Source organism: Antedon mediterranea, chromosome 2 (genome assembly GCF_964355755.1).
Source record: "Antedon mediterranea chromosome 2, ecAntMedi1.1, whole genome shotgun sequence".
In the NCBI taxonomy this organism is placed as follows: Eukaryota; Metazoa; Echinodermata; class Crinoidea; order Comatulida; family Antedonidae; genus Antedon; species Antedon mediterranea.
Window position 1 is genome coordinate 12,002,925 of NC_092671.1, and position 24,576 is coordinate 12,027,500.

General features: G+C 37.0%; 2 protein-coding genes across 3 annotated transcripts in view; both read right to left on the reverse strand.

Annotated features, from left to right (window-relative positions):
* LOC140040430 (tight junction protein 1-like) overlaps positions 1–2,642 on the reverse strand; it is a 41,263-nt gene extending 38,621 nt beyond the window's left edge. Inside the window, exon 1 of the mRNA XM_072086354.1 lies at positions 2,613–2,642. The gene's annotated coding sequence lies outside the window, so the exon portion shown is untranslated. The remainder of the gene's footprint in view (positions 1–2,612) is intronic.
* A 4,326-nt stretch (positions 2,643–6,968) lies between these two features.
* Positions 6,969–15,185, reverse strand: LOC140039653 (uncharacterized). 2 transcript variants are annotated; one of them, XM_072085276.1, is made up of 9 exons: positions 15,141–15,185; positions 14,914–14,992; positions 14,639–14,686; positions 14,299–14,412; positions 14,058–14,141; positions 9,049–9,117; positions 8,718–8,813; positions 7,604–7,702; positions 6,969–7,280 (listed from the first exon to the last, which is right to left on the reverse strand). In XM_072085276.1, the coding sequence occupies exons 2-9, from the start codon at positions 14,975–14,977 to the stop codon at positions 7,234–7,236; spliced, it is 621 nt and encodes a 206-aa protein (XP_071941377.1). In that variant the 5' UTR covers positions 14,978–14,992; positions 15,141–15,185; the 3' UTR covers positions 6,969–7,233. The 2 variants fall into 2 exon arrangements, with proteins under 2 accessions (XP_071941377.1, XP_071941378.1); XM_072085277.1 differs by lacking the exon at positions 14,639–14,686.
* Between the last annotated feature and the right edge of the window lie 9,391 nt (positions 15,186–24,576).

A 24,576-nucleotide genomic window follows, 5' to 3' on the forward strand; every position in this document is an offset into this window, starting at 1 on the left:
AACTATACATTAATTGATAGAGTAGGCATTGGTGATGTAAGATACAGTAAACAAATGTTCAATTACTGTAATTAATTCCCTGGGAGAGGATATTTATAGCGAGAAATGAAGAAACTCTTTGAAAGGCAGAGAAAACCAGAATAAATTAGTCAACAAACATATAGAATAGCACATAAAAAAAGAATAAACCATTGGAAAAGTTATTAAGTTAGTTGTTATTAACGGAATCCAATATTTTCTCATATGCATTTGAACAATTGACAGCTTCAAGTAAATATTCTATGGTTATATCCAGGTCAAACAGAAATAATAAAAGCAAGGGATTCAGTTTATTAGTAAATTTCAATCCCATTCATTGTTGTAGAGTTTGAACCTTAGGAAGTATAATTTGGAAATCATTATAGATTAGGATTGCCAGTCAGCGTATCATCCTTTTGTTAATATATTCAAAAGAAATTAAAAAAAACTATGAGCAAGTTCATAGTCCGTCTACCATCCGATTATTTGACCTCTTTTAAACCATACATGAGTCAAGGTACGTCATATTATATTTCATTTGAAAACTCAGGCCCTGTTCAGACCCATGGCGTTAGACCGTACGCTATGGGTCTGAACCTCATTTTTTTTCTATGCAGTTTGTAATGTGACCTTGCTAGTAATACGCTGTACGCCAAAACGGTCTAACGCCATGGGTCTGAACATAGCCTCAGTCATATTGAATTGCATTTAGTTTTTAAAAAATCAGGGTGGTCACCAAATAGGGCCTTAGACAGAATTAGACAGTCAGGGGAGGATCCAGCATTATACTGTAGATTAGGGGGAGGGGGAGAGCTAAATATTTCATAATTTCTGAGAAAAATGATCTGTCGGGTTTAAGGGAAAAAAAGGAATTAATTTATTTTAAAAAGACACTGCTGTTAAGTTTTAGTAGGTGCTATAGCCTGTTTAGCCCCCACCCGACAGTGGGTTCTTATCATCAGTTTGTATACACCTCAATCAAGTCTTGTTCATCGTCACGGCACACACACAAATATATTGTTTACCCCCCTGAACCTACAATCCTGTAGTAAAATCCCAAGTAAAATGGACATGGATGGAGTATTCTGTCCAAAAGTGGACCGACACGTCCCGATCTGACAAGGCCAAAACTTTGACCATTTAGATATATTGGGGTTGGTTACATTTATTATACTCTCACCTACTACCAAAGAATATATATCACAAAAATGAGTATTTCGCGATTTTTGCATGAGAAATTTGTAACAGAGAGTGATGCCGCCCTCATAAGGGCGGATGTATACAGACTAAATAAGACTTGATTTAATAGATATTATACATGTCACTTTAAATAGAATTATGATAATATATTTTGCAATTGTAAACCATTTTATAATACATATTTATTAACAAACAAGTGTACATTCACTTCTACAGACAATTATTTACTAACATGCTAAATTAGTTCACAAAAAAGGCCTAACAGCAACACCCAAAAACATATAGAATAGCACAGCCTATTCTTTACCATTGCCGCGTACTACTCTACGCCCAGTAAATTAAGTATTGTTTTTATGATATAAATTAGTATAAAATACATGTTATTAATAGGATACAATGTTAAATTTCATTAACATTTTTATTTGTTTTACGAGAAACAAGTTAAATATAGGAATATTATTAAACTATCTTTTGTGAAAACGCGTAAACACCAACACGACCGGTAACACTATCGTAGCGCCCGGTTGATGAAGCGAACTGTTTATTCGGCAGTTTTTACTAAATAAATTGCATGAAACGAACAATTAAATATCCAAACAGCATTTAACATGATGTTGGCATGTAGTTGATAACATTTTTATCATGAAAATACTACCGGTGGTCCAGCCTTTGATAAGTGTAACCATCACAAAAAGTTATATAGATCCCAGATACATCCTCACTTATGGCGGTGCCCTACCCCATGGACAATATTACTGTTACAGGGAAAATCGCGGATTACTCATTCTTGTGATATATATTCTTTGCTACTACTAGCCTACATTTTTATGAATAATTTTTAACACAAACATAAACAAGGTTCCCAAATTGCTTATTCATTTTTTCTTCAGCTGCTTTAATTTAAGCTCTTCAATACATTCAATCGATAATTGAAGAATTATAAATCATCATACGCCACCCTTTACTGAATTAATACTGATGAGAGTCGGGACTCTCAGATCAAGCAACTGCGGGCTAGCCTCCTCCGTTTGGTCGTTGTCAAAATAATCGTTTTGGTCTCTTCATTTCATCGAAAAGATTTAATTTTGATTCAATTAGGTGAAGACGAAAAAAAAGTGGTTTAAAATATATAAACGTCAAATACTGTTAATAAAATAATAAATAATGTTCATAATAGTTATTCCGAAGTAAGTAGTACTTACCAGGGAATAATTTCGCCAGTGTAGCATAGCAAAAAGCTATACAAAACAACCTTTTTGCTACACATTTCTACAATTGTGTAGCAAAAAATACAATACAAAACTAGGCCCTAGGCCTATGTTTCTTGATTAAAAAATCAGTTTGATAGCAATTTTGCTAAACAAAATTTTCAAATGAAATTTTTCCCTGCTTACCTGCTGAACAATCTACCACGAATTCCGTTAGGATGTCGCCCTACATATTTTCCAAACCAACCCTCTGAAGTTTCGTTTACCATTAGCAGTAAATAAACAAATGAAAGAATCATAAAATATCATCAGTTCTCGATTTTAGGCGGCATGTGCACATTCTTTTTATTCTAGGAATATTAGACGGGGTCTAATGAATAGAAAATAATAAAAGAGCTTTATTTGAGACATTTTTATTGTATACATCCATGATCTAAATTACAATTAATCTGATTTGTTATATCGCAGTTTAACTAATTATTGGCCCGAAAAAAATTGAAGACAAAAATTACATCCAGAAAACGTAGGCCTACATACTAAATAATCTATTTCTATAATCTATTTTCTACTTCTTCGCATCGTCTATTGTTATTATCCATTAGCCCTGTTATGGTCTTGCATGCTGGCAAACACTGAGGCTGTAATAAGAACAGAATCAATTTATTAACTCAAAAAATATGATTTATGCTTACCAATCAGGATTTCGTCCTAATTTCTCTACTGTATCTTCATTATTAAACATTACAGAAGATTGGATAAATGATATTGATTGTGGGAAGTATATAGGTTTAGTCATGCTTGATCTGAAAAAAGCTTTCGACACGGTAGACCATACCATACTTATAGACAAGCTTAAATCATTTAACTTAGATGTCTCTATTATAAATTGGTTTAAAGACTATCTTTGTGATCGTACGCACTTAACACAAGTAAATGGTGTCCGATCAGATAAATGCTATAGCCTAGTAATTGTGGAATCCCCCAAGGATCAATTTTGGGACCACTCTTATTTATACTTTATGTAAATGATCTACCAAAGCATGTAAATAGTGTACAGATTAGTATGTATGCAGATGATACAGCTCTTTACTTTGCATCTTCTGATATAAATGAAGTACTTGCAAAAATTAATGAAGATTTAAAAAAAATCAAATCATGGCTAGCAAGTAACAAGCTTAGTCTAAATGTAAATAAAACTCAGTGTATGTTTATAGGAACACAACAAAGGCTTGCAAAATTAGCAAACATTGATCTAAATTTAAACATAGACAATGTTCGGCTACAAAGAGTAAAAAGCTGTAAACATCTAGGTGTTGTTATTGATGAATATTTACTGTGGGATAAACAAATAGATAATGTTAAAAGTAAAGTATTGCCAGGCTTGTACTACTTAAAAAAATCTTCAAATCTCGTCCCAAAACATGTATCTTGCTTAATGTATAATAGTATTATCTCTCCACAGTTTAACTATTGTAATATTGTGTGGGGCAGATCAAATAAAAAAAATACTAATAAACTACAAATGCTACAAAACAGAGCAGCCAAAATTATTACAAAAACAAGGAAATACGACTCAAGTACACAAGCCCTGCAAAACTTAAACTGGATAAATCTTAATACTCAACTACATAATAATGAAGCCAAAATGTTATATAAAATATTCCATAATCAAGCACCACCATATCTAAACGAACTATTTACACCCAAACTAGACACATACAATACAAGATCAAAGGATGTATTAAAATTGAATAAACCCAAAACAGAATATAAAAAAAAAAGTTTTTCATATTATGGTGCTAGTTTATGGAATACTCTAAAAAAACCAATGCAAAATGCCACAAATTTGAATACTTTCAAAAAATTATTGGTGTGATTTATTATTTATTTTGTACTCTTATCACAAATGTAATTAAGGTTTCTGTTCATATATTTTTGTTCTCTAATTTGTTATTTTTAAAATTTGTTATTTTTAAAATTTGTTATTTTTAAATGTGTAATGTACTACTGTTAGTTGATCACGGCCTTGTAGAAGAACACCTTTATGGTGACACAAGCTTTTCCGTGTTAAAATAAAGTATTTATTATTATTATTATTATTATAATGTATTCACTTGGCAGTCCAGTATGTTACAGATAACTATTTCTACAAAAATTCAATCTATCATCACTCCATGCCACTCAGGTTGCTAAACAGGGCTATTTTATGCACTAGAACCACTATTAAGGAGACTTATCTTCGGGACTAAAAAAAAAAGCCAAATTAATGAGGAATGTCCCCTGAATATTGTGGGGGTTGGTCGTGTTAGTGTTTTGTGACATAACAGTCGTAAAGTGTTTCCTTCCTCCTTAATAGAGGTGTTCAAAGGAGAGGTTCCACTTTATGATGGATTAAAATCAATGAAACAAAATGATCGAGTATTTGATGATTGCCTAAACCAATATCTCAGTCAGTCATATGAACAACTTACTTCCAAGTGACTCAATACAGATATAAAATCCATCTTTGGAAATACATCGGTGTTTCCCACGTGGGTCGTCCTCACATGGATCTCCTATGAAAAAAAAAATTGGCATCAATGAAGCTAGAACTATCGAAAAAATATCAACGTTACATAAGAATGCGACAATTTGTGTTTCCTGTCATTGAGACTATTGATGGTAGCTATATTATTATATAGGTCTATTCATTACCATTGTAACGACTTACTTCGCATTAATCGATTTACATCCAATGCTATTATATATGAACAGACATTCTGTGCCAATAAATGCCAAACATTTGTCCCCTTCATCACATGGATTGACTAATAAGAATAAAAACATAAATAACAATCATAATAACAGAACTTTTATTATCAAGATAATCAAAGATATGATTAATTAATAACCTTTATTAGGTCCCTACATGATTAGCGAAAAGCAAGGTTTTCCCCCATCAAGGTCGAAAAAGAAAAATTGACGTAGTGCGTCGACGGCCGCGGATGGGTTACAAAATATGGCTACACGATTAATCATTGTAAAGACTTACTATATTTAACTTTTCCGTCTTCCCCATGTACCGTAATCACATGGATTGGCTAGCGATACAAAGGTAACATTTTAAATGTGAAATTTTAATCGATCCAAATACAAATTAATATTATTATTATTATACCAAATCTTCGGTTTATACAGTAGTTGAACCAGGTAGGCCAAATACGTATATATGTATAATAATATCAGTAAATCATCTTGACTGAACCTCAGCTTTTGGTAGGTTATGTCTAAATTTCCAGAATACGATTTAACTGTAACTCTCACTAACATGCGCTAGACAACTCGACGGTTACATACAAAAACATGAATATAAGAATAATTGACAATCGAAACATCTTGTAGAAAGAAGTTTATATCAAGAGGAGTACGTGAAAACAAATATTTTAAAAGTTAAGAATGATGACAATATAGATCACAAATAGGCTACAACAATATTGAAAACATTAAATAATGTAAATATGTAAACTGTTAATTAGATCTGAATAGAATGTTTACTCAACTTTATAGTCGTTAATACAGGTAATTTGTATCGTTACGCAAGCTCTCCGTGGACTAAAAGGTGTGGACCATGTAAACTGGTATTTATTATCTCATCACGCATAAGTTTAAATATATTAATATTAACGCTTATAATATTAGAAAAATTAGAAATACTAAATATACATACATCTGTTTTACAATTAGAATAATAAAACGCCTATCAAATTGATTAGGCCCTACATACCAGTTCTTCTCGACTTTTTCTGGACTAAAAGGTGTGAACATGTAAACTGGTGTTTTATTATCTCATCACGCATAAGTTTAAATATATTAACACTAACGCTTATAATAGAAATATTAGCAATACAAATATACATAGGCCTACATCTGGTTTACAATTAGAATGATAAAACGCTAAATAAATTTCATACCAATTCTTTTTTTTTCATTTATTTTTTATTGGACCTTCTTTATAGAGGGTGACTCTAAACAGCATATATGCTGACAATAAAAAAAGTGGTTTAAAAGATATGATGAGTAATAAATCAAATATACGTCAAATAATCATGTTCATAATAGTTATTCCGAAGTAATTACTTACTTACCTGAACAATCAACCACGAATCCGTTATGATATGAGGGTAATGGTAACACCTGTGTTTTTTTGCGAATGTAATCGCACGAATATTTCTTTACAATCGATAGTTGTCTTTCCACCCTGTATTTCTGTCTGTTCAGCTTTAGAAAAAAACACCGTGATGTACTAATGAAGGTAACAAAGTGACTTTGTGCTTATTTATTATTCTTGAAGCAAAATTAGCCTCAGCCATACGTTTACGATACGAATGCGATATTACATACAGGGGGCGGCCTACATATTTTCCAAACCAACCCTCTCAAGTTTCGCCGATTCAATAATACAAACAAACTTGAAATGTTACCATTAAGCAGTAAATAAACAAGAATCTCTTTCAATATGGATGAAAGAATCATAAAATATCAGCAGTTCTTGATTTTAGGCGGCATGTGCACATTCTTTTTATTCTAGGAATATTAGACGGGTCTAATGAATAGAAAATAATAAAAGAGTTTTATTTGAGACATTTTTATTGTAGGCCTATACATCCATAATATAAATTACAATTAATCTTATTTGTTATATCGCAGTTTAACTATTTATTACCGAAAAAAATTGAAGACACAAATTACCTCCGGAAAACGTAGGCCTACATACTAAATAATCTATTTCTATAATCTATTTTCTACTTCTTCGAAACGTCTATTTTTATTATCCATTAGCCCTGTTATGGTCTTGCATGCCAGCAAACAATGAGGCTGTAATAAGAACAGAATCAATGTATTCACTTGGCAGTCCGTTATGTACAGATAACTATTTCTACAAGAAATTCAATCTATCATCATCAATCACCAACTCCATGCCACTCATGTTGATTTCAGTAGAGCCACTGTTAAGGAGACTTATCTTAGGGACTAAAAAAAAAAACCGCCCTCCTTAATGAGGAATGTCCCCTGAACTGTGGTTGGTCGTGTTAGTGTTTTGTGACATAACATCCATAAAGTGTCCCCTTTCTCCTAAATAGAGGTGTTCAAAAGAGGGGTCCCACTTTATGATGGTTAAAATCATTTGAACAACTTACTTCCAAATGACTCAAAACAGATATAAAATCCATCTTCGGAAATACATCGGTGTCGCCCACATGGGTTGTCGTCGGGGTCGTCTTTCTTACATGGATCTCCTATGAAAAAAAGTCGGCATCAATGAAGCTGGAACTATCGAAAAAATATCAATAAGAGTGTGTCTCCTGTCATTGATAGGGGACTATTGTGGCTATATTATTATATTACATAGGCTATGTAAATACGCGAACGTGATTGGTTGAAACTGCATCACATGACTACCGCTGCGAGGATCGTAAATCGTATATATCCTCGAGAACGATGATATTGACTGTGTAATTTTCGCGTAATAATCGTGTCCCCTGTCATTAATCATATAAATTCTCGAGTACGATGATATTGACTGTGTAATTTTCGTGTGCAACACTCGAGTTTGCCGATAAATAAACAAAAGTCATCTACTCGATCTTGAACTCGGGTGGGATTGTCACTCCATCGCAAGACAACGTTTCATCCGCTGGGCCACGGAATTTGCTTGAAGAAATTAATCTTCTAAACTATTTAAGCTATGCATACATAGCGCCCTCATTTGTTATAAGTCCACCCTAAATGTGATGAAACACCGTTTGTGATTGGTCAATACTCACGGTAGTAACCTAGTAACTAGTACGCGCTGAACATCCGGTGATTCGGCTCCTCGAAGATCGAGAGAAGATAATATTATTATTAATACTAATAGGCTTATTGATGGAAATTCTTCTGTTAATTTAAACGACCTAGGCCTAAGTGAATATTTTATTGCCAAGGAATCATTAATTAGTAATTATCTGTATATTATTCTTCGCAAGGTAAGGTGTCTAGGCAGGCTTGTTTTAAATACAATACAAATACTATAGGAGGCCTAGCCTAGCTTCACCCAACCCAGCAGACTTGTTCTTGGCTATATAATATAACAGATATTGCCTTGGGAATGATATTAAGTTCTCGGGGAATATATATTTCCCTCAGCTGGCGCTTCGGGAAATATATATTCCCTCGAACTTAATATCATTCCCTCGGGGATGTCAAATCTTATATTTAACCTCTAAGCAGTCAATATCTGTATAATATATCATTACCATTATAACGACTTACCACTATCACTTCGCCTAATCGATTTACATCGAAGGGTACTATCTATGAACATACATTCTGTGTCACTAAATTCCAAACATTCTTCACATTGATTGACTAATAATAAGAATAAAAACATAGATAGATTAAAATCATAATAACAGAATTTAATTATCAAGATAATCAAAGATATGATTAATGCTGGTCCATCCTTTTTATAGGCCCCTACATGATTAGCGAAAAGCAATGTTTGCTCCCATCATTGTAGAAAAAGAAAAATTGACATAGTGCGTCGACGGCCGCGGATGGGTTACAAAATATGACAACACGATTAATCATTGTAAAGACTTACTACATTTAACTTTTCCATCTTCGAACAGACACATGTCATCTCCACATGCACTGTTATCACATGGATTGGCTAGCGATACAAAGGTAAAATTATTATTATTTTTTTGATGAAATAAAATAAAATAAAAATAAATAAATAAATTAACATTTTAAATGTGAAATATTAATCGATCCAAATTATTATTATTGTTATTGTTATTGTTGTTGTTATTGTTGTTGTTGTTGTTGTTATATTTATTATTGTTGTTATATTTTTATTATTATTATTATCATCATCATGATCATCATCATTATCATGATCATCATCATCATCATCATCAACATCATGATCATCATCATCATCATGATCATGATCATCATCATGATCATCTTCATGATCATCATCATCATGATCATGATCATCATGATCATCATCATCATCATCATCATCATAATCATCATCATCATAATCATCATCATCATCATCATCATCATCATCATCATCATCATCTTTAAAGCTTATTAGGCTATTTTATGCAGTAGAGCCACTGTTAAGGAGACTTATCTTCGGGAATAAAACAATCTGCTCCCTTATTGAGGAATGTTTCCTGAATTGTGGTTGGTCGTTTATTGTTTTGTGACATAACCACCATAAACTGTCCCCTTCTTCCTTATTAGGGGTGCTCAAAAGAGGGGTTCCACTTTAGGATGGTTAAAATCAATGAAACAAAAGTATCGAGTCCGTGATGATTGCATAAATCTATATCACAGTCATATTGGTACGGCTCACCTGTTAGTTTAGTGCCCTCTATAATTAAAAGTTGTCTAATATGTCCGCGCACAAAGATAATGTGTTCTATGCGTAGGTCTATTTAGAAGAGATACAAACTTGAAACCATCATCACCATCAGTAAAGTCAGTCTTTATTCAATAGCTGATCATCATCAGCGTCATTATCGTGATTTTCATCACATCGGCAAGTTGCCATGGCCATTGCCATTGAGATTGAATAAAGTGTTTGATGCGTTACAAGTTACCTAAAGATTGTTTATTTGATCGTTCAAGTGAAACCTACGCCCAACAGTAGAGGCTGTTACAGTTTCAAGTTTATATTCTAAAGTACGATGGCGTTATCAGATGAACGAGAACACAAGTCCACTATCAAGGGACAAGAATATGCTACCGAAATGAAGTATAAAGCTCTTGGTATAGCCTGGAAGAACCTACAGAAAGGTTCGGAGGAGCTGAGAAACTATATGAATGAGAATCCGCCAGTGACAGAATCAAGATTACGATACACAAAGTGGATTACTTCTTATGAAGCAATCATCCTGGCTAATGACCAATATTGCAACACACTTAACGAAGATGCCCTGAAAGATCATGACAATGATTGGTTTTGTGAAAAAACTGTTTATGCAGAAAATAGAAAGTCGGAAGCAGAAGGAAGTAGTACAGCCTGTGGCAGGGAAGGCAAAGACATCCAATTCTCGTAGTAGTATGGGATCTGTGGCTAGAAGACAGGAAGAGTTGAAGCGGTTAGAAGAATTGAAGGCATTAACAAGTATGGAGGAATCTGTGACATACAATGATGGACATTACCATGTTGCTATGCCTTGGAAGGCTTCCCCATCAACATTACCAAACAATCGTGTATTGGCCGAGCGCCGACTCGAAACGTTGCAGACACCCACAGAAAGTACACAGAATTTATGGAAACGTTAGTGGACAAGGAAGGTTTCGGAGGTCATCGATGGATCAATTCCAAAATGGTATCTTCCGCACCACCCAGTTTTACACCCGCAGAAACCGGGAAAGCTAAGGGTTGTGTTTGACTGCTCTGCCAAGTTTCACGGAGTATGCCTAAATGACAAGTTAAACCAGGGACCAGACCTTACCAATTCATTAGTTGGAGTTTTAATGAGATTCCGTAGCTCTCCAGTTGCCTCTTGTGCCGATATTGAGAAAATGTTTTACCAGGTCAAGGTAAAGGAACAGGACTCAGACTTTCTCCGCTACTTGTGGTGGGAAATGGGAGATCTGAAGAAGGCACCACAGGAATACCAGATGCTAGTGCACCTGTTTGGTGTCCGATCATCTCCAAGTTGCGCCAACTTTGCGTTGAAGAAAACGATAAAGGACCATGGAAAGGACTACGATCCAATAATCACGCAGATAGCAGATAGGCATTTTTATGTTGACGATCTTCTATATGCGACAGACGACGAACAATGTGCTATTGATATAGCCATTCAAGTAAAACAGTTGCTGGCAAGAGGAGGCTTCAACCTGACGAAATGGGTTTCAAACTCGAGTAAACTAGTGAGCACGCTGAGAGATAAGGGAGATCCAAACTCAGTTTCCTTATGTGGTGGAGACCAGCAACGTGCCTTGGGTGTTCGCTGGTTTGTCAGTGAAGATAGCTTGGGATATACTATATCTCCAACAACAAAGCCTGCGACTCGAAGGGGTATCCTGTCAGTTGTTTCGTCTGTATTTGACCCGTTAGGGCTGGTATCACCGTTTATCCTCAAGGCAAAGTTATTGATGCAGGAGCTCTGTCGACTTGGTTATGATTGGGATTCAACAATCTCAATTGAATATAAGACTAGATGGCAACAGTGGCTATCCGATCTGAAGAAGTTGGAGACTATTCGAATTCAACGATGCTACAAATCTGCAGAGTTTGGGACCGTAGTACGTCGTGAACTGCATAGCTTAGGAGATGCGTCATCCACAAGTTACGGAGCAGCATCATATCTCTACCAGAAGGATGAATCTGGCAACGTAAACCGCACCCTTGTTGCAGCAAAGTCCAGATTGGCTCCTCTTAAAGCTCAAACAATTCCCAGACTGGAGTTGAAGGCTGCACTGTTATCAGCACGCTTGGACACAATGATAAGAGAAGAGCTTAAGGAAATTAAAATTGACCAGTCCGTGTGCTGGACCGACAGCACATGTGTGCTCAGATATCTGAGCAACGACAAAACCAGGTTCAAAACATACGTGGGAAATCGAGTTTCGGCAATCCTAAGTAGGACGAACAAGGACCAATGGAGGTTCGTGAATTCAGCTGAAAATTCGGCCGACCTAGCTTCCCGTGGGATGACGGCAGAGGAAATGATGATGAGTGAAATGTGGTATTGCGGTTCAAAATTTTCGCACACAAAATGATTCCTAGTGGCCAGAGATGTCAGACGATCTCGCCCTCAGAATGAATGACCCTGAAGTGAAGGCCGTAACAGCGTTAGTTGTGGCAGAAATCAACACCACTCTGGATAAACTAACGTAACTTCACAGTTTTCAAGTTGGAAGACACTGAGTGAGTGGAACCTCTCTCAGTAGATGAACTGAAGGAGGCAGAACTGGTACTCATCAGACGTGCCCAGAAGCGTTCGTATTCTGAGGAATTCAGAAGCTTAGAGACAGGCAAGACAATAAAGTCAACTAGTCCACTAATTAAGTTGGACCCGAAATTAGAAAATGGTGTATTGAAGGTTGGAGGTCGACTGAGTATGGCCAATGTTAGTGAAGATCTGAAACATCAAATCATACTACCAAAGTCCAGTGATCTGACTATACTCATCTTAAGACACTACCACAACTGTACTGGGCACTCAGGCGTGAATCATGTTCTATCTGAGCTGAGGCAAATTTACTGGCCAGTAGGAGGACGAACAATGATCAAAGGGATCAGTAGGAAATGCGTTCAATGCAGAAGAAGAAATGCTCCGACAGCACATCAGAAAATGGCTGATCTGCCAGCTGAGAGAGTTACACCAGCCCACCCGCCTTTTACCTTTGTGGGGATTGATTGCTTTGGACCATTTAAGGTTAAAAATGCTAGATCAGTACTGAAAAGATATGGAGTGATTTTTACCTGCTTATCAATCAGAGCAGTGCATCTGGAAGTCGCATCATCATTGGACACAAACTCATTCTTAAATGCTTATCGACGTTTCGTTAGGAGAGGCGTACCGAAGCATATCCGGTCTGACAATGGAAGAAATTTTGTTATGGAGCTTTGGTCGGCCATTAATGATTGGAATCAAGGACAGATACACCAGTACCTCTAGGAGAATCACGTGAAATGGAAATTCAATCCTCCGGCAGCTTCCCATCAAGGCGGGGTTTGGGAAAGATGCATTCGCACGGTACGCAAGGTGCTCAGCTCGCTGATGGAAGAACAAACAATCAACGATGAAACATTGCAGAGGCTTTTCTGTGAAGTCGAAACGATAGTGAATGGGAGACCAATAACAAAGGCGTCAGATGTGTAAGAAACAGCAGAATGTTGCGAATGGCGACATTGTGTTTTGGTTCATGACCCATCGGTTCCACGATGCTCGTGGCCGCTTGCTCGAGTGATAGAAGTGCTCCAGAATGATTCAGATGGAATGGTGCGTTCTGTGAGATTGAAAACGTCGGTTGGAACTCTAGTAAGATCAATCACTAAGATCATACTTCTAGAAGTCAACGGAAATGATTAGACATGCACATTGTGAGATGTTTGCCAGTGATATATTTGAATTTTGACTTATGTGAACTTTATAAGAGACTTATTGACTTATTACCTTTTATTGTTTGTCGTTACCCGTAACATATGTATATATATAGTAAAGGTTCGATTTAATCGCCTTTAAGGGGCCGGGATGTTACGGTCACCTCAGAGCCATAATTATATTTATATATATGGCTCTGGGTCACCTGTTAGTTTAGCGCCCTCTATAATTAAAAGTTGTCTAATATGTCCGCTCACAAAGATAATGTGTTCTATGCGTAGGTCTATCTAGAAGAGATACAAACTTGAAACCATCATCACCATCAGTAAAGTCAGTCTTTATTCAATAGCTGATCATCATCAGCGTCATTTTCGTGATCTTCATCACATCGGAAAGTTGCCATGGCCATCGCCATTGAGAATTGAATAAAGTGTTTGATGCGTTACAAGTTGTCTGAGATTGTTTATTTGATCGTTCAAGTGAAACCTACGCCCAACAGTAGAGGTTGTTACACATATGAACAACTTACTTCCAATTGACTCAATACAGATATAAAATCCATCTTCGGAAAGACATCGGTGTTGCCCACATGGGTCGCCCTCACATGGATCTCCTATGAAAAAAAAAAGTCGGCATCAATGAAGCTAGAACTATCGAAAAAATATCTATATTATTATATTATATAAGAGTGTCTCCTGTCATTGATAGGGGACTATTGATGGTGGCTATATTATTATATAGGCCTATTCATTACCATTATAACGACTTACCACCATCACTTCGTCGCCTAATCGATTGACATCCAATGCTACTAATACTATATATGAACATACATTCCGTGTTACTAAATTCCAAACATTTGTCCCCTTCATCACATGGATTGACTAATAGAATAAAAACATAGATAAAAATCATAATAACAGAACTTTTATTATCAAGATAATCAAAGATATGATTAATGCTGGTCCATACTTTATTAGGCACCTACATGATTGCGAAAAGCAATGTTTGCTCCCATCAAGGTCGAAAAAGAAAAATTGATGTAGTGCGTCGACGGCCGCGGATGGGTTACAAAATATGACTACACGATTAATCATTGTAAAGACTTACTACATTTAACATTTCCATCTTCCACATCACCGTAATCACATGGATTGGCTAGCGATACAAAGGTAACATTTTAAATGTGAAATATTAATCAATTTAACTACAAATTAATATTATTATTATTATACCAAACCTTCGGTTTATTCAGTAGTTGGACCAGGTAGGCCAAATACGTATATATGTATAATAATATCAGTAAATCATCTTGACCGAACCTCAGCTTTTGGTAGGTTATGTCTAAATTGCCAGAATACGATTTAACTGTAACTCTCACTAACCTGCGCTAGACAACTCGACGGTTACATACAAAAACATAAATAGAATAACTGACAATCGAAACATCTTGGAGAAAGAAGTCTATATTAAGAGGATTAAGTGAAGAAAAACAAATATTTTAAAAGTTAAGAATGATGACAATATAGATCACAAATACAACAATATTGAAAACATAGAATAATGTAAATATGTAAACTGTTAATTAGATCTGAATAGAATGTTTACTCACCTTAGTCGTTAATACAGGTAATTTGTATCGTTACGCAAGCTCTCCGTAGACTAAAAGGTGTGGACCATGTAAACTGGTATTTATTATCTCATCACGCATAAGTTTAAATATATTAACACTAACTGTTATAATAGAAAGATTAGCAATACAAATATACATACATCTGTTTTAGAATTTGAATAATAAAACGCCAAATAAATTACATACCATTTATTCTTTAATTAATTATTATTTAATTATTCTTTTTTTTTCATTTATTTTTTGTTTAACAACCTTTTTTTATAGAAGGTGACTCTTCTAAACAACATATGCTGACAATCAATATTTATCGATGATGTTTGCGCTTCCCACTTTTATTCGATTGAGGTAATTTAAAACAAGGCCAACAGCCATTAAGTCGTATGATACAATGCATAGTGATACCGGACCGACAGACAGACCGACAGACAGACCGACATAGTGAACTATACTGACCGAAATTACTGAACATGTTTAAAAATGTTGAAATGTTTAAAAACATTTATATTTTTTTAATTTACACGTGCGTAGCCTGTCACTTTTGACGTGCTCGTATAACGTAATTTCTAGTTGAAAAGTAAGTCAAGAAAACAGAAATCGGGCAAAAAGAGTGTGTAATAACATTTAACGCGCAGTGCGCGCGCAAAAATCTGCGCACTCATGGCAATTTTGTAAACGCTTAAAATTGCCCGAAACGTACTCTTATTTCATCGAAAATAAATTTTGAAAATTTTAAGCGCGCGTACGCATGCGTTACATGCGCTACGCACGTAATTGTATTGCCATATGATGATTTATGCCCTGAAATTTATGAGTACCAAATTTTATTTAATTGTGATTCATGGTTGTGAAGATATGATTACAAACGCGTAATTTTTTATTGCGCACCGTGAAAACATAACCACATCGATTCCTGGCCATAAGGAATATACTGTGAAAAATTGACTTAGCTAGATTAAACTGATATCAAGATAAGGTCAGAAAGCGATAACACGCATAGTGATACCGGACCGACAGACAGACCGACAGACCGACAGACAGACCGACAAACAGACCGACCGACATAGTGAACTATTATATAGAGTCGCGTCCACGCGACTAAAAAAATATTTTAAAAACAAGAGTGACTCTCTAGTACACAGTGCAAACAATTAAGTTGACTCAGGTTTTCAAGTCGTATTTTGTAATAAGTTTATGAATAGAAATATAAGAAAAAAAGCCACATATAGTTTTGATCTTTATTTATTAGATTTATTATATACAATTTATATGTCAGAGATTAGAATCAGTGAGTTCTGCCTGAAATCCCAACTCAATTTGCTACGGTACGGTAATAGTTCCTACATCCGGGAAATGCGAGTGATGTTCAAAACTGTCTATGTAAGCTTTATAGAATCTTTAAATTTTAAATTTGGAATTGAAAAATATTGTTTGTATTAAAATGAAATGAAATATAAAAAAATAGCCTACAAGCAGCTAATTAACCCTAAAAAATCACACTCATAGGTATATCACTCTTCCCTGGGTATATAGTCCAGTCAATCTAATGATATACCCACCACAAATTGCAATAGTAACAAAGCAAGTATATTTGAATTCCATATAAAGTGTAGAACGACATACTAAAAGTCACCGAAAATCCAAGCATTGGGTCAAGGGGTCAGAGGTCAATAAAGGTTATTTGAAGTCAAAATTAATATGCCCCATTAATTACATATATTTAACCATTTGAAATACATTATATACAAGTGTGATTTATTTCATCCGAAAGCTTATTAAATTTCCTATTCAGTGATATCAAACTTATAGTCATAACATTTTATTTAGCATGTCATTTTTTTCGGAAAACACAACATAATGTGTCAATTTTGGCTAAAAATGTGGTTTTCGCTGTAAACAACAATACCCTGGGGTGAACATTTCAGTCCAAAGCGATACACATGACCAGCTAAAGATGCAGATGATGATGCTTCTGGATGATCTACATTCCATTTTTTCCAGATGGCATTTGTGTTGCCATGGTTACAGTATTTATATTGGGATGTGTAAGTATTTTAACTATTTTTTAACCAGTAGAAATACAAAGATGTTCAACAGCAGTTTGACAATGACCTCCATGTTGTATGACGTTCGGACCATCTGGGCTGGATTGTCAACAGACCTGGTGATTGAAAAGGTTTCTATGAGAAGCCTCAAAGAAAACAAGAGATTTAGGAATGAGTACATCCAGACCAAATCTGCGCTGAATGTAATGCCTCGCAATAGTATCAGGGCGTTACTCCAGCAGCGGCCAACATAAGAACGTATGGTCACACGTCAGGAACACAATAGCAATTAAAAAATCCATTTGGTTACGACTCAGAGACTTCATACCATTGACACGGGAGTTACTGCAGGTGACTCGGAATATTGGCAATGTGGTATTAAGCATTGAATATTTTGGACGGAAAGTCTTGCAATGTATTCAAGATCCTGGCATCGATCCTACAGTTCCAGAGGAAACTCGAGGTGACAACAAGGAAGTTTTTGAACATTCTAGATGGTAGTGCTCTAATGCACAGCATTCCATGGAATAGTGTAGAGACTTATGCGATCTGTAAAAAATATTGCTCTGCCATCATAGTCTTTGATGATGATGACCTTCAGTCAGACCATGGAGGAAAAAATAATCTGTAATTGTAATTTGTAACTTATCTTGACATTTTTGAAAATATAAAAAGTTGAAAACTCTTTAATACCTGTAAACACAGCATTTTTAAAGAAATTACGATATTCTTACCTGCTGCGCCAGAAAATTCGACGCTTTCATACAAAACATGAATATTAGAATAGTTGACAATCGAAACATCGCAGAGAGAAATCTAAGAAATGTGAAGACATAAGTATACAAACGGAATTGTCTGTAGGCCTACTGTATAAAAACAGTTTATCTCGAACCGTTAAAAACAAGTTACAGGCAATATATTTCATGACTCAATATCATCTTGAAATTCTCTAATTGTGTCAAATCTTGATCAAAGTAAAAAAAAGTGAACGCGCAAAAAACCCTTAGAATTTCAACGAAAATGTGCATACCATTCTCCAGACTTGCAATAAAGTCATAGATCCATATTCATTAACGGACCAAATATTTGAAACGCGCTCTATAAAACCAATAAATTAAAATCCTAATACTCTGTTAAAAAAAGAAACTAAAGAAATGATATTGAGTACATACTAAAAAAAGGTAGGGTGGGGAAATAAACATAAATATTATGCATATTATAGGCCTACTGAGTCGCTCATAATCGGTATAGTGCCTCCGGGGAACAAACAGTCTCGTGTCCTTTTATGCCTAACCTGTGGTGGTCACTTAAATTGTGGTCGCGCTTTATGTGAATTTCCCGCTTTTCCCCACAGGGAGGTGCTAAACGGTCGTGGGCGACCCATGTTGTTTTTGTTTTTTTGTACATCATTTTTTTAATGTTTTCTGGCAATGGCATGAATGCACCGTACATTTAAATGCATTTAAATGGTTACCAAACTGATACTATAAATATTGTAAATGTAATTGTGAATAAATGTGTAGCTTTAAAAAAAATGGACTAAAGTTATCTAAATATAGATATGAATTTTTTAAAAATTACTTACCTTGTCGACAATATATAGATTTGTTGTACCGTTATGCAATTCCACTAAAATGAGGCCCAATGTAAACTGTGTTTTAATATATCTCATTAAGCATACCTTTTAATATATTAATACTAACAGTTATATGTTAGAAAGGTTAGAAAATAAAATATGCATGCATTTGTGTTAAAATTCGAATGAATAAAACCTATCGAAAGAATTTGCATAATTGAAAAACGTTACGGTATTGCACTAATAATAAATAAAATCATGAACAACGCGACACATCCTTTACATACCGTAGTCCAATGTACCATTTTATGTCATTTTAGAAATTTAGAATTTTATTTCAGTTATGTTTGACATCCCAACGCGATTTCCTGCGGTAGTTCCATGCCATTTGATATTGAGCTCCTCGATGTTTCTACATTATTTACAGTGCTCCATCCTCATCCTCCTGTTTTGCCGCTTTTGTAAGTCGACATGTAATTTGGCAGCTATTCCACGTGATGGTACTTTTATATAGCTATGATTTGTTTTTTAAATACCTATTATAACAAATATTCTGATTTAAAATGAATTTTACATCCGGGAAGGGCGAGTGATTTGTGCACAACTTATGTATGTTGTGTGTATTATTTATATTCCATAACCCTATTAGCATCTGCTCTGTTTGCATAAAATCTAGCTTTAAAAAAATCAGTGTATGGCCCAAATTGATCATAATAATTAATAATGAACTAACTGTAAATTTTCTTTTCTTCTTCCGCCTCACGTATTGGCTTAGGTTCTTGTTCTGTGATTGACAAAAAGATGAAATCAACATCAATGAATCTTGAAGTATGGGACAACTTTGTCCCATACTATTGTAGAAATAAGATGAGTAGACCAAATGATGCTTTAATACTAATCAGTTTATTATTTTAACTCTTACGATCATGTGCGTGTCGAGGTATGACGGCATGTCGTGACCCGTATGATAAACAACTTTAATAAACAATGAAAATGACTTTAAGAACATCGATGTTATCTTTCCTTCCTTTCAATAGCATTTAACTTTATAATATTTAAAAAACAATTACAGAAAAGTACTGTACACCAACGATAAAAACAAAACAAATTTCAACAATCGTTCTTGAAGGCAATAATAGAACTTTGACCTTTGGGTGGATCGACTATCCTAAGGTCGATCCTGGTAACAAGGGATTATTCTGCCCTTATGGCGTTACCATTCATAGTCTTTAAGGTATGCTGGCGTTTTGACAAGTCTGCCACTTCTTGTCTGTATGTTTGGGAGAAATTCTTTCTCTTGGTCATCTGTCATGTGTGCATTATGTTGAGTTGGTTCCATGTATGTGTTATCTTCAGGTTCGTTCATGGTTGATTCAGTTTCTGTTGCGGTGTTTGGTGGTTGTTCTTTTACCGCAAGCAAGTGCTGTCTGTTTCTTCGGATTGTTTGTGGTAGCTGCACTTCATATGATCTTGGCTGTTCCACTTGATTCTTTGTTAGCGGTTTCAACGACTTGGCAGTTTTGTCATGATATTGTTTTTGTTGCAGCCTCTTTTTTGAAAGTGCATTTTGGTTTGAAGGGCTCTAGGTTTCAATAGAGGTTTAGCTGTATACACAGTGCTTCTGGTTGTCCATGACATAAGTCTTTGTGTTGGTGATTGGAGGTCATTGTCACGTGGCACGTTTCTCAGATTCAACAGGTTGAGCTTTTGCTTGCTTGACAGCATTTTCTGCAAGGATTGGATATTAACAAACTTGGTATTCCATGGGTGCTAAAGCTTCGCTTTAGTTTTACAATCACACTTTCACTTCTCATATCATGCAGTGAGTTGAAATCAGAATATGTCGTCTTGCGGCGATCCAAGAATTTCACCTCTCACACCGCAATACGAATGCCCCCGTCAGTCCCTCTTAATCATTACCTCGAGTTCCGAAAACCAACGCGACAGCTTTAATATACGCTATTGGAGCTGGAATTACCGCGGCTGCTGGCACCAGACTTGCCCTCCAATAGATCCTCGTTAAAGGATTTAAAGTGTACTCATTCCAATTACAGGGCCTCGAGAGAGACCTGTATTGTTATTTTTCGTCACTACCTCCCTGTGTCAGGAGTGGGTAATTTGCGAGCCTGCTGCCTTCCTTGGATGTGGTAGCCGTTTCTCAAGCTCCCTCTCCGGAATCGAACCCTGATTCTCCGTTACCCGTGACGACCATGGTAGGCGCATAACGTACCATCGACAGACATTTGAAAGATCCGTCGCCGGTGTGCTAGTCCGTGCGATCAGCAAAGTTATCCAGAGTTCACCAAGGGGAGCGGGCAAGCCCGCATTGGCCTTGTTCCTAATAAAAGCACGCCTTCCGCTAGGTCGGCGCTTGTTCGCATGTACAGTTATCCATGTAGGTAACTCAGTTCCAAGGAACCATAACTGATTTAATGAGCCATCCGCAGTTTCGCTTAGTACAAGCTTGTACTTAGACATGCATGGCTTAGTCTTTGAGACAAGCATATGACTACTGGCAGGATCAACCAGATATCTAGCCTAAACCGATTGCACGGTTAAAGCGCACCCGTCGCGATGGACAGGAGTGCGTGGGCTAAAAAAACCTTCTTGACTGACTAAGGCCTCGGGAGAAACGAAGGCCGCGCCCGAATAGGGACGCTGCGCTTCGCGTTTGAAACTCTCAGGTTCTAACGTCCAAAGCCAGGCCACAAATCACTTCGATTATCAAAAAACGGACGCACGCGAACGACCGGCGAGCGAGCGCAGACAAGTCATCGCGCCCGCCTCGCAGAGTCTGAGCGGCTTCACTCACCGAGCCTTTACCGGTGCACAGGCAAGAGCACAGGGGGCCTAACCACAGTCGAACGCGATCGGGCGTTCATCGGGTCGGCCAAGGGAGCAAGTACAATAACCATCGCATTCAATGCTATACTGTTGTACGTAACAACACTCCCCCATATATATACCTACGACGGTCAGACTATATCGGTTAGCAACGGAGGTTGGAAAAAATGGCAACTAAAAAAATCATCATCAAACTACACATTACCACCGGCTAACCGGCGGCGTAGATGAGATTACATTTCGAGGACCTTCAAAAGTGGTGTGCGCGCGTGTGCGTCATCAAACTGAAGAAGAAAAAAAATTTAATCGCGCGGCCTAGCCTAGCCTAGCCTAGCCTAGCCTAGCCTAGCCTAGCCTAGCCTAGCTTAACCACAAGTACACATTCCTTATCATGGTTAACAATCCATGAATGCAGCAAATAATTGGATTGTATCGCACAAGACTTTTGTGTTAATCTGTTCCATAACTGACTTTCTTAGGTTAAGAGCTTTAACAATTGCGTTGTTTTCGCCACCCCATGTGCCTCTAGCTCCAATCACTACTGGTATAACAGTCACTTGTTCGGCCCCGGTCGAGTTCCTCACCTGTGGTATCAAACAACTGTATTTTGAGATCTTTTTCCTTGCAGCTAATGATAAACTCCGACTACAATTGTCCCATACCACCGTGGGGTCCACAATCAGACCGCGATCATCCTTAACCAGTAAAATATCGGGTTTTAAAGTTCCCGTTGGAACTTTAAACGTAGGCTCGTAAGATACAGACCAACCTTGTCTATGTGCTATCTGACCAAGCTTCATGCAGACGTTATTATGACGCCTGATTCTTGCTTCCTTCACTACGTAGCCAACCGGAAATGTGACCTACTGTCTCAATAGTGGTCAGACACCTTCTACATCGCACATCTCTTCCTTCTCTACCTCTGGAAACGGCTTCTCTAGTAGGATAGGTGTTACTTCGCAGTAACAATGCTGATATGTACTCCCCTTCTTTTAGGAATGATCGTTTTGAAATCCAGTGATTTGAAACTTTCGATCCCTTCCAGGTTTCTACACCAATGCCTTGCGATCCTTGAGCGGCCCGATTGCGTTGTCTTTCCTCTTTCCATTTGCGATTAAGCTTCTTTCGGTGTGGAATTTCCAGCTTCCATTTAGTAGCGAGCTTTTGAATTCGATCGGCGAATCCTTTACCTTCCCCCCAGCTACGAACAAAATGATCGGACGAATCTAGGCACCGGCCTAGATTATGCAACCTTGCAGATAGAACAGATTGTGACAAGCAGGGAACTCCTAGTCTACCGTCTCTAGCGGAGGTATACAAGAAATGCGTCGATATGCAATTGGGTAGTTTGAGCCACAGTTTGATCCAGTATCTGATGGTATCGTATAGCTTTTTAATTTGAGTTTTAGATGTGTTTGAAACGCAAAGCTTGTGCGAAATTCTTGGTATAACAAAGCTAACTAGAATATCCACTTTCTGACGGGGTTTGAGAAATGCTTTGTTAATACGTTTGCACCATGTATTTAATGTAGATACGCCCTCGAATTTTTCCAGGCCATTCCAAGGATCGAATAGTGCTCCAAGATATCCATTACTGGTACCTGGTTCAACCCATGGTATGGTTTCTGAGTCGACCTGAAAAGAACGGGTCATGTTTAGAGCATACGTTTTATGCAAAGGTTCTATCGAGAACGCCGCACTTTTACTGGCATTGATGTTCATACCAGTCAGATGACAAAACTGTTCGACAATCTTTAGGAGTGCACGCATTCCTTCAGAACTGTCGGAGCACAAGGCAGTGTCATCTGCGTATGCTAATGAAGTGCAGGCTGTGGTGTTATTTAGCTTCCACCCTTGCCCACTAGCCTCCAAGGCGCACAGGAGAGGGTCTATTGCAATGTTGAATAGGATAGGTGACATGGGATCACCTTGCTTCACACCTCTACTCATTTCGATGGGGTCCGTGGTTCCATCTGGTACTTGAATGACGTACATGTACCGGTGTACATGTCTTTAACCATACCGATGAAATGCTCGTGCACTCCAAACCTTCTAAGACCCTCGAACACATGTTCATGTGAAATTGTGTCGAAGGCCTTTGCCAAATCAAGGAACACTACCGAAAGATGTTGTCCACGATTCTTTGCCTCCTGAATCATGTCGGTTAGCAGGGTAATATTTTCATTGCATCCAGGAGCCTTAATAAAACCTCTCTGTCTTTCGTTTAGTGTTACCGCCTTTTGGAGTCGACTCGCCAGAATTCGTGTGTATAGTCTGAGCACGATAGAAGAAATAGTCAAGGGTCGCCAATCATTTATGGAATCGGAGTTGCCACTTTCTTTTGGCAACAAAATTGAACGATTTTCTTTAAGATCCTTGGGGATCTTCCCACTGATAAGAAAAGAGTTGTACAGACTAGCGAGTACCGTATTGATGTTAGGGTTGCATTTTAGGTCCTCGAGAGTAACCTTATCTGGACCAGCAGCCGTAGCTATTCTTGTGGCCTTTATGGCTGTATTTACTTCCTCCACCGTAATTGGCAACAATAAATTTTTATTGTCTACCCTTGCCTTGGGCGGAGGCAGATGACTGAGATCGACTTCAGCCGAACTAGCTGAAAATCTGTCTCTATACACCTCATGGATTTTATCCACTTTTAAAGGACACTCCCCACCCGTTTTTTGATCCAGAATTTCTATTCCCAGCTTTTTCCTGTCCCTATAGTACTGCCGCTGAATGTACTGAAAGCCGCTTGCCTTCTTTGCTGACCGCCTTCGTGGTTTTCGGTTACTCCTCTTTCGTACTTTTAATCTCCCGTTGGAGCTTCCCTTTTATCTTATCGTAACCGCTCACGTCTGAACTTTTCTCAATGGCTCGACTAAATGATGTTAGCACAAGATTTCCCAACTCTGTATTTGTTATCTGCCCCGTAGCAGATATTAAGGCTTCTTCG